The following is a 10,470-nucleotide window of genomic DNA, read 5'->3' as shown; positions in this document are numbered from 1 at the left end:
AAAGAAAAGCTACAATGTCGCTTATTTCATAGACTATAATTTTTATTACTTCATAGTTTTAAGTGGACGAAATCGCGATCAGCTAGTGTTAAAATAAAACTCGAAAAGTATTACTTTGTGTACAAAATTTACACTAAGGGTTTCCCTTAAATGATACTAAACGGATAGATATTTTTAAAGTTAAACACAGTAAGGAATACGATGAAATGGTTAATTTTAATTATTCGCTCATTAGCCCAAATATTTACATTCATTGTTTTATTACTGGCACTTCTAATTTAAAAACATGTAAGGTGTATGTACCAGTAATTGATATTATATTGTCAGAAACGCATTATCCCTTTACTTCCAGTGCTAGTAGAAACTATTGTAAAAGGACATTAATCCGCCCTTCAAGTGACTTGTCTTGCACATTTTTTGGTGCAAGACAAGTCACTTGAACTTTTGCACATATTTTTTTGTGATTTTTTTACCAAACCTCTTAAAATTCACTAGTAATTGATAGTAGTATTTCTGCTCGGATTAAACTATCGGGTATCTTATTATAAGGTATTAAATCTAAAGATATCACTAAATCAACATACGAGGAAACAGAAGAGATTCTTAAGAAAGTATTTCAAATTCTCTTTTATTATTGTAATTTTTTTTCTGTAAAATTTAAAACTAATAGCAAGTCAATATATTATCATCATCACCAGCTATACATCCCCACCGAGGGGCTCGGAGCCTACCCTAAGTAAGGGGTGACTAGGCCATAGTCAACCACGATGGCCCAGTGCGGGTAGGTCGATATATGTATCACTTTAATTGATTTCTTGTCGTCTAACGAATGTGTATTAAATCTTAAGAGCAGGACCCTCGCGAAACAGGCTGCGCCTAGTGCGGGGTACTGAATACTACAAATAATTATTTCTATTGTATCCACAAACAATTTTTTTTACCTTCTACGTATTTACATTGTAGAATTCATAAAAATTCTTTTTCATTTTTCACTTATACACTGTCAGTTATTGGTACATTTACCTTACTTTTAATCTTAAGTTTAACAACGTTTCTGTAACAGTCTATGTTATGTTACAAAAACTTGGATCGAGACGAGATTAGCGCTTGTGGCGCTAAAGTTTTAACTTAAAGTAGAAGAAAAGTTAGAAACTGTTAAGTATAATGAACGCTTTATTTTAGTTTTGGTTTTAACTTGTTACAGTACACTAACATGATTATAAATGTGTTGGAAATCCATTATTAAATTTGATTAAAATTTATGATGATTTTTTTTAATAATCTTACTTCTTACTAATATTATAAATGTAAACGTTTGGATATTTGTTAGAGTTTGTAGTCTAAACGGATGTCGATGAAATTTGACATAGATGTAGAGTACAGTCTGGAACAACACATAGGCTACTTACATTTTTATAATTTCACGCGTACGGAGTCGCGGGCAAATGCTAAACTATATTCCATGTAAATTTTTACTGTGTCAAATTTCACGTATATATGTTTAACAAATTTCCTTCAAAAAGGTGTACAAAGGGTACAAAAATATTATACAATTCGAGAAGCATATTTTAATCTAAGTAAAATAGTTCATATCTCAACAAATCGTGATGAAAAAAACCTTGTAGTTATTTCTGTTTTCATTTCAACTAATACATTACGGCAAAAAATGAATACGAAAGTCGTAGAACCTGAAACATATAAAATATTAATAATACCATATTACTATGAAAAATGTAAGAAAAATAAACTAACGTATTATGTAATCTCATTAGGATTTATATAAATCATAATATTGTGATGTTAACATAATAAAAAAAGAAAAAATGTGAAGAGTCAGATTAATGACGTCATCAGTCATAGATACATCCTTTCATACATATTACTTACAATAAGAAATCGCATTAGAATTGTTTTGCTTTGTTATATCTATACTAATCTAAAATAATATTATAATCAGGAAAGATTTGTATTTTCATATGTTTTTAAATAACTCAAAAACTACTGGGCCGATTTCAAAAATTTCACCGTTAAAAAGCTACGTCATCATTGAGTAACATAGGCTAATTTTTTTCATATCGGCGAAGTCGCAAGCAACAGCTAGTATGAAATAACAGAGTACAAAAATTGAAGTTATTATGGCAACAAAACAAGCGCATTTTCTCAGAGAAAAAGATCAATAACTACATTAAAATTCACTACAATACTGCAAGTAGAAACAAGAAAAAGGAATAATATCTTTAAGTAAATTACATAAGAAAAAATGTATTGTAAGAAAGGGCGCACACCTTTTATTAAACTAAGGACCAATTGTCGTGCGATTGTCGATTGTTTCGCAGCCAACTCAACTGTTTCTTCGCACAAATAAAAATGGAGTGGTGTACCTTCATATAAACTCAAAGGAATCAAAACGCGAATAGTTGTGCTATAGTTTTGTCAAAATACGTGCTCTAAACTCTACTCTACTCTAATAACTTATGTACTTACTGTAATGAAACTGTTATAAGATAAACTTAAGACGCCGAAAGCAGTCATGCGTATCGGCACCTGACTTTGCTGCAACGTAACCACGACCAGACTACGCAGACCCCTGCGCGACTTACCGTATTCCCAACCGCAGTGGAAAACGGAATCCGAGATCAAAGACGCCTGCAGAAATGAAAGCTTTTGTACCACGAATTAAAGTAATCTTATATTAGAAAAATCTGAACTACAACCACAAAAGTACTACAAAGTGCCTTAGTACTTCAATTTTTAGAGGTTTTTGGTTGTACCCATTTACATTTAGTTCGGTTCTAGGATTATTATTCGCACGGACTATCGATTTATTAAAATATTTGTCGGCATTATCTCTTTACCATCATGCGATAGAAACACAGTGGTAGTGCCCGCTTTAACATTTTCGCACGAATGGGCCGGCACGCCCGGTGTAATACCACGACCACACAGAAGACAGGCGTGAAGTGGAAGTAATTTCGCGTTTCGTCTGATGACTGTGGTGCCGGAGGCCTAATTTTAGTCCCTTTCCCTTTCCACCCTTTTCTTAAGAGGAATGGATGGAAAGGAAAAGTGAATTTGACGGTGGAGGAGATGCATAGGAAGGGGAAATATCCTCTTTATGTGCGTCTTTTCCTCCGTCAAATAAGGGTAGGCAACATCTGCAATTGCGGAAGTTTATGAGCAGCGGTCGCTTTCCATTTCGGTGGATTCAGGTGGCCGCTTGCTCGTTTGCCACCTAATAATATCTATGTAAAAAATACCTAAAAATTGGTCGCCATTTGGCAATGATTAAATAGGATTTTAAATTATACAGGTGATGCGTTGCGAACGTGCAACCTGATTGTCGTGCTATGGTATAGTACCTCTCAAGATGCTTGTAATGTTCCGTCAGTGACTTAGACTATTCACTGTTGTCAAAAAATCGATTCTAATCGTACTCAATCGATTATTACTCCCGACATACTAATTTAGTCTACTTCATTGATACCTTTAACGATCAGAAATCATGTGAGGTAACTTTAAAATTGGTAAATTCCTTTATCATTAAAATAAATGTAGACAAAGTAGACAACTTACCTCATAAGTAACGTCACCTCCAGACATCATGTATGTTCCGTTCAATAAAAGCACACATGAGATAAACATGAAATTCTTTACTAATGAAGCGATATCTTGTACAGATGTCTAGAAATAAAAAAAAAATACATTAAGAGCGTGCGGACACCTCACACTAAACTATCGAACAACTGTTTAGTCTCGCTTTGATTCCTATAAGTTTATATGCGCATACTACTCGATTTTTAGTTGTGCAACTAAACAGTTGAATTGGCTGCGAAACAATCGACGATCGCACAATAGTTCAGTTAAAAGTGTGTCTGCATAATTATAATACTTACCGTAAGTTTAAGAAGACATATCGCAAGCATTGAAATACTTTCCACGACTTGTACGGTGTAGAGTTTTCCGAACGACATTTGAATTTTTCTAGCACATCTAAAAATCATAAATTATACAGAAAATGTTTTAAAATCCTTATTACGTTTTGCAGAAAAGAATCGTGGAAATCGGCTATTTCGAACTAAACGTCTGATATGTATTCGTTATCACAATTTACTTTCTGCTTTTCAATGGTTTTCAAGATAACTACTCATCTATGAATATGGAGATTCTGTATAAACATGTTTTTATTAGAGTCCATAGATACTTTAAAGTAGCAACCATAACAAATAATGAGAGTAAACAGATGTTTATTACTACAGCCGTACGTAATCGAATTGGATTTCGCTATTTCTTCTGTTATCGCTAAATTCTCTACACTATAATCAATACTAGAATTGTCCTCTAAATTACTTAATAAGAAAAAAATAATTTTAGTTGAGTTCGATAAATATTTGAACCGAATATAGATAGTTCATAATTGTTCGCTGCGTGTTTGTTTCGTCACTACGATACCTGTCTATTAAGTACGGCATTTACCTTCATACAAATTGAATTCGATACTTTAAATGCGTCATTTATCAAATCTTATTTAAACAAACTATAATTAAGTTAGATATACAATTAAAATAAAATACTAAGGGCCTGTCCCACCACTGGCTGATAGAAGCTCAGATAGCTTAAAACTTACTGTCAGATAAGGGAACGAAATCCGATATTTCCAACACATGTTTTACACGTCAGATTGTTATCAGACAATTCACAATTTGGTGGGATAGGCCCTAATTTTATTTAAACTGACTAAAAATTGAATTACTTTATTACTTACCTTAAAGCATCTTGATGGAGTTCAATTCCTATGATAAAATTCTGTTCAAAAAAAACATCGATTGAATCTTCTTTGCTTTTAGCCATTTTTATCATATTAATTCTACAACTGTTAAAATGTAGTCGGACTTTCTTGAATTTGTAACTCAAGAAAACTAAAGAACAGATAGATAGAGAGTCGATAGAATACATGATAGCCAATAAAAACCACCAATGGAATTGAATAAGGAATCTTAACAGGTTTACTGAGAAACCGGAATATTCTTGATTCGGAAAATATGTAACTTCTGTTCGTATTGGTATACCTGAAAGAAACATATGGATTACGAGTACTAGCTGTTGCAGTGACTTTGTCCACGTGAAACTTAATAAAATCAATAAAAATATATGTTACTCACTGATAACGTAGCTTTTTAATGGTGTAAGAATTTTTAAAATCAAAACAGTAGTTTTTGAGTTACTTCAATACATACAAAAATACAAATCTATCCTCTTTATATTAGTATAGATAATTATAACAAACGTTTAAAGTTACGCTTTTTACTCAAATTTTAATGAACGTTAGCTTGCTTCTTTACTTTTTTAATCTCAGCTATCCGAAGTTACAAATAATAACTTTGAAAAAAGTAACAAATTAACTTCCTCTGTAAATTAAAAAACTTACCTTCAAGTAAATAATTTTTAACACCTTCTACAGTAGCGCTTACAAGTATAACAAAAATATTAACAAGTAAACAAATACAATAAAACTTAGCACGTTTTACTGAACATTTTTCAATTGTTGGATTATAAAAATGTCTATTATTTTCTAATAATATCTGCAGCGTATCCACTATATCCTTTCGTTTTATATAAAACACCAATATTTTAGCAGCTATCGATGGATGTGCGAAACTAAATAAAATTAAATCGCCTTTTTCTTTACTGTTTAAATCTTTTCGATATGCTAAGAATTCGTTTAAAATCATTAAAAATATATACGAATTTGATGTTATTACCCACAATTTATATATTAATTTTTGTATATAATTGTATGTTAATTTTTCATACCAAAACTCTCCTAAACCAAAGTAATATAGAAAATGAGAGATTATTTTTAAATAATACTTTTGTGGATGACTTTCTTTTAAACTACCCGTCATTTTTGCTTAGGAATAAGACAAGAATAACTAAATTGAAGAATTTCATTGCCCTTTCATACAAATTTTGTATCCGATTACTTTAAATTACTTTTAAAAAACTTTAACACACGACTCTGTAATCAATTTTAACTAGTTTAAAATCGTTTTTCAGTAAAGTTTTAATAGTTTTGGAAAGTAATTTAAGAGTTTTAAGGAATATAAAATTTCAGTTACGACAATTATTTTTTTAATTTAGTCCAAAATTACCATATTTAACGATAAGGAAAATTAACTAAGATATGGAAGGTGACATGACTAAAGTTTTTTTTATATTATGAGGTGGTAAACGAGCAAGCGGCTACCTAAAACCGCCAAAATGGCGAAGCGACCGCTGCCCATAGACATCCGCATAGCGGATGCGTTGCCCACCATTAATCGACGGAGGAGGAGATGCACATAAACAAGATATTTCCTCCTCCTATGCGTCTCCACCACCGTCAAATCCACTTCTCCTTCACATCCTCTCCTTATAAGAAAAGGGTGGTAAAGAGTAAGGGACTTAAATTAGGCCTCCGGCACCACACTCATCAAACGAAACACGGAATTTCTTCCATTTCACGCCTGTCTTCTATGTGGTCGTTGTATTACACCGGACGTGCCGGCCCTGCAGTGCTAAGATGTTAAAGCGGGCACTACCACTGTTACAGGCTACAAACTTTAAAAATCCATCCATCTAAACTTTCGCATTTATAATATTAGTAAGTAGTAGGATTTACAAAGAAGAAGAAGAGGTAAATATACATTTAGAATTAGATAGCGGTGAAATTTATGCAATGGCTCCATTGTATGGTCTATATAACGTCATTACGTATGGCAGTTTTATGATCCACAATTTATTTCCTTGCTCCATCGCGAAAAGAACTCAACATAAATCTAACTCGATTCATATTTTAATGGAACAATTTTGTTAGAAGTATTATCGTTTCATTTACATAGATATAAAAAAAATATCTTCTTTTTTTTTCGTACATAACATTTGATGTATTTACAAATTCTGTCAAGTGCATATGGGTCTTTAATTTATAACAAACTAGCTGTTTCCATGACCAAAAATATTTTATTGTTCACATTTGTCAAATTATCAATTGCAAATGTCAAAATGACATGACATGATGTCAAACCATGACAACCATGCTTCCTTGATGTTTGCAACAACTTATGGTCTCTTTCCCACATTAGGGTTTTTACCCAAATTATTTACCCCTAAGTTTAACGGCGTGAAAATATATAGCCTAAAGCGTGACGTAAGTGTAGGGCTTTTTATTAAAAAAGATTTATTCAAAAATTTGCTGTAATTGCTGACATCTTAGGCAACAAAGAAGTGTGTGTTTACGCTTTATTATAATAGTATAGACAAGTTATTAAAAAGAAAAAAAACATTAATTAATTCAGGTTCAATTAATAAAATTAGAAATATTATTTATTTATAAATGTCATGTCATAATTAATTAATTTAAACGCAATTATAATTATGAGAAATGGAAAAAAGTGTCCATTTTTTTCAATCCAACGAACGCTCTAGTTGAAATGATTTGCATAATTTTCCACTTCGAATGCAATTTCAATTTTTTTCATATTAATTGTAAAATTTTTCTGCAAATTATTCATATTTTATTGTATTTTAAATTATAACATTTTTAATTCACATTAAAAAAGAAACTTTTATTTATTGAAAATCTACTTAGAATTTATCTATTCATGTAGTATAATTTCAGATTTCGGGAAGATAACGTTGCGTTGTTGATAGCGAAAATAGCGTTCAATAATTTTTTTGTTTGTTTGTCTGTCTGTCAGTCCGCAATCCGCGTTTGTCCCGGGTAATCTCCGAAACGGGTGGGCCGATTTCGTCAGGAATTTCACTGAAGGGTAGCTGACATAGATAGGCTACATTTTTAAAAATCCGCGCTGTCAAAATGGCGTAAAGGATGATCCAAATTTGCGCTTACGAAGTTTGCGGGCGACAGATCGTTACAAATAAGAGCATTTTTAAGCATTTTAATTTTCTTTAAAAGGAATTCTTCACACGAAAGCGAAATAAAAGCTATTAAATCCGTGACTCATATGACAATTGCTAAGTCGCTAATCCTAAAAGCCTTGCTCTAAATATACGTTATCGACTAAGCGATGTTTTAATCCGACTCAGTGAAAGGGAAGTCATTCAATCAGTATACTGACCGGAGTTTGCAGACTGAATTGAATGACAAATCGATTATCGGATTGAGGTAGCGGCGAGTTGCAATTCCCTTTACGAGATTAATATGACGTCACGATTGTTATTCAATTGTTCTGTTGTAATTCAAGAAGTAGATTTTAAGATTGAAATAAAAAAAAATCTTGTAAAACGAACCCTAAACTACAGCAATTGAAAAATCTAAAACAGACACAAAGGTACTATAAAATATAAGTAAAACTGTCTTATTTCTTAAGAACACAATGTTTGGAGCTTTGTACAAGACCCTCTTTTTAAAAAGAAATCGGGACAAATAAGCGAAAGGAACTCCGAAGTGATTATCGACGGCCATCGACATTCACAACACAAGAAAATCAGAGCAAAAGGTACGTTAGCTTAAAAACACTAAGTTGACTTCTTTGTTTTGAAATTGAAATACTAAGAGCGCACAGATTTTTGATTTTCATTTATTCAGCTATCGCACATTTATTTAGTCGCGTTTTGATTCCTATAAGCTTATATAGAGGTGCATACTCGATTTTTAGTTGTGCAACTAAACAGTTGAATTGGTTGTTTTTTTTTTAATTTATTTTTTTCAGGGGGCTTTGTTGCGAAGCGACGATAACGCCCCATAAGTCTAACTCTCAAAACCTCAGTTGCCCAACTGTTTTCTCAAACAGATGTCGGTCAACTTAAACACCATCATAATTATGTCTAATGCGCTCGCTCCGAACACACTCCAGTACAACATGCTGAACATCTTCAACTACACTGCACTCACTGCAATTGGGAATTGATTGTTAAACAATCGACAGTCGTATGTGCTATAATTTAATTATAAGTGTGCGCCCTATAAGCCTTTATGAAATTTGAAACTCTGAAACTATATTTGAAAGTAAATGATTTACAGAAAAAAGAGAAATAATGAGTTTAAAACTAAAACTGAAACAATAAACATAAAGAAATCTGCGATAAACGTGGAAAAATGAGGATGTATTTTGCTAAAACTACCCACAAACAAAGATGCGGGCGTCTACACAAAATAATGAACGTGGAATACACAAAAAACTGTTTTACTTAGTCCGGAACGAATTTAGTACTTGCGAAACGGGAGAGTTGAAAAAGGAAAGGATGCAAATGGTTTCGACATCCGGTGTAGACAGGCAATGGACGTATAAACGATGCTAGAGGTAGAGATAAGAACATGTTTAGGTACAAGCTAGGCGTTTAAAGCGCTTTAGATCCTATTTCCTACTAGAGATTAGTGGAAACGCACTCACCATTCTACTAGCGCTGTGGTTAGTTTTATTAGTCAATAGCGGGCGCATACCTCTGACTAAACTACACAACTGTTGTGCGATTGTCGATTGTTTCGAAGCCAATTCAACTGTTTAGTTGCACAACTAAAAATGGAGTAGTGTGCGCACCTCATAAGCATAAGGAATCAAAGCGAGACTAAGCAGTTGTGCGATAATTTAGTTTTAAGTGTGCGCACGATATTAGTCGTTAGATAATATGCGATGATTCTTCGTATGCTGTATAAGGAAGTTGCACTTTAATTGAAAAGATTACGGCCGCAGTCGTGCTACCAAAAGCTTGGTGTAGGTTTTATTTTGAAACATTTGTGAACAAATCTTTTACACATCCTTCTTTCTTCAATCATGAAAGTTAAATGTGGGATGTGTGAATACGTGTTTCCGAACGAAGGTGTAAGAAAGTTGTTTCTAAATTACCACTAGAGTGAATGACTGAGCTGACTGAACGTATGAAAGACTCGAATGAATGAAAAGAATAGACAAGGAAGTGAGGAGATAAACGGAACGTTTTAAAAGTTAAAAACGAAAAAAACAATTGAAAGAGACATAAATGGGTGAGAAATAAATTGATTAAAGGGAAAGAATGTTTATTTTACCGTCCCAAATTTAAGTTTATATAGTTTTTTTTTGCATAAGGACACCTTAACAATCGAGTCCAATAAAAGTTACCGATTTCTATTCGTATTTCATTGGTATTATGTTTTTATGTAGACTATTTGGTTTAATATAATAAAGGACATTTTGGGAATTGCATTTATGTGAGGAAGGTCCGGTCATTTACATCGTAAAAAATGTGATGGGTCAAACATTTATTAGGAAAACAAATTGATATACATGGCTGGCGAGCTTTTTGTTGCCGTTTTTATTATACGATATAACATATAAAGTTTTACGTTACGACTCTTTTGCGATACGTAGGATTCAGGGTAAACTAACGTATCTGTATGTAATAATGAAATGGTAATAATAATTATTTTTCAGATTTCGTATTTTAATTTGTTTTAATCATTATTACCAGCTTACTATACGTCCTCACAAATAG

At 32.5% G+C, this 10,470-nt stretch overlaps 1 protein-coding gene across 1 annotated transcript; it reads right to left on the bottom strand.

The window, feature by feature from the left end:
* Positions 1 to 1,631: 1,631 nt before the first annotated feature.
* LOC106104750 lies at positions 1,632 to 5,903 on the bottom strand. The gene is made up of 6 exons (XM_013284881.1): positions 5,675 to 5,903; positions 4,952 to 5,066; positions 3,894 to 3,990; positions 3,574 to 3,681; positions 2,485 to 2,646; positions 1,632 to 1,688 (listed from the first exon to the last, which is right to left on the bottom strand). The coding sequence occupies exons 1-6, from the start codon at positions 5,901 to 5,903 to the stop codon at positions 1,647 to 1,649; spliced, it is 753 nt and encodes a 250-aa protein (XP_013140335.1). The 3' UTR covers positions 1,632 to 1,646.
* Positions 5,904 to 10,470: the final 4,567 nt, after the last annotated feature.

Source organism: Papilio polytes, unplaced genomic scaffold, assembly GCF_000836215.1.
Source record: "Papilio polytes unplaced genomic scaffold, Ppol_1.0 DF823399.1, whole genome shotgun sequence".
NCBI classification, from domain to species: Eukaryota; Metazoa; Arthropoda; class Insecta; order Lepidoptera; family Papilionidae; genus Papilio; species Papilio polytes.
The sequence above is the reverse complement of the archived record's forward strand: the minus strand, read 5'-3'. Positions and strand labels throughout refer to the sequence as shown.

Coding starts and splice junctions, on each gene's coding strand:
- LOC106104750 (XM_013284881.1), bottom strand. CDS start 5,903: ATGACGGGTAGTTTAAAAGAAAGTCATCCACAAAAGTATTATTTAAAA. Junction 5,067..5,674: donor TTTAAACAGTAAAGAAAAAG/GCGATTTAATTT, acceptor TGTTTCTTTCAG/GTATACCAATACGAACAGAA. Junction 1,689..2,484: donor CTTATAACAGTTTCATTACA/GTAAGTACATAA, acceptor TATATGTTTCAG/GTTCTACGACTTTCGTATTC.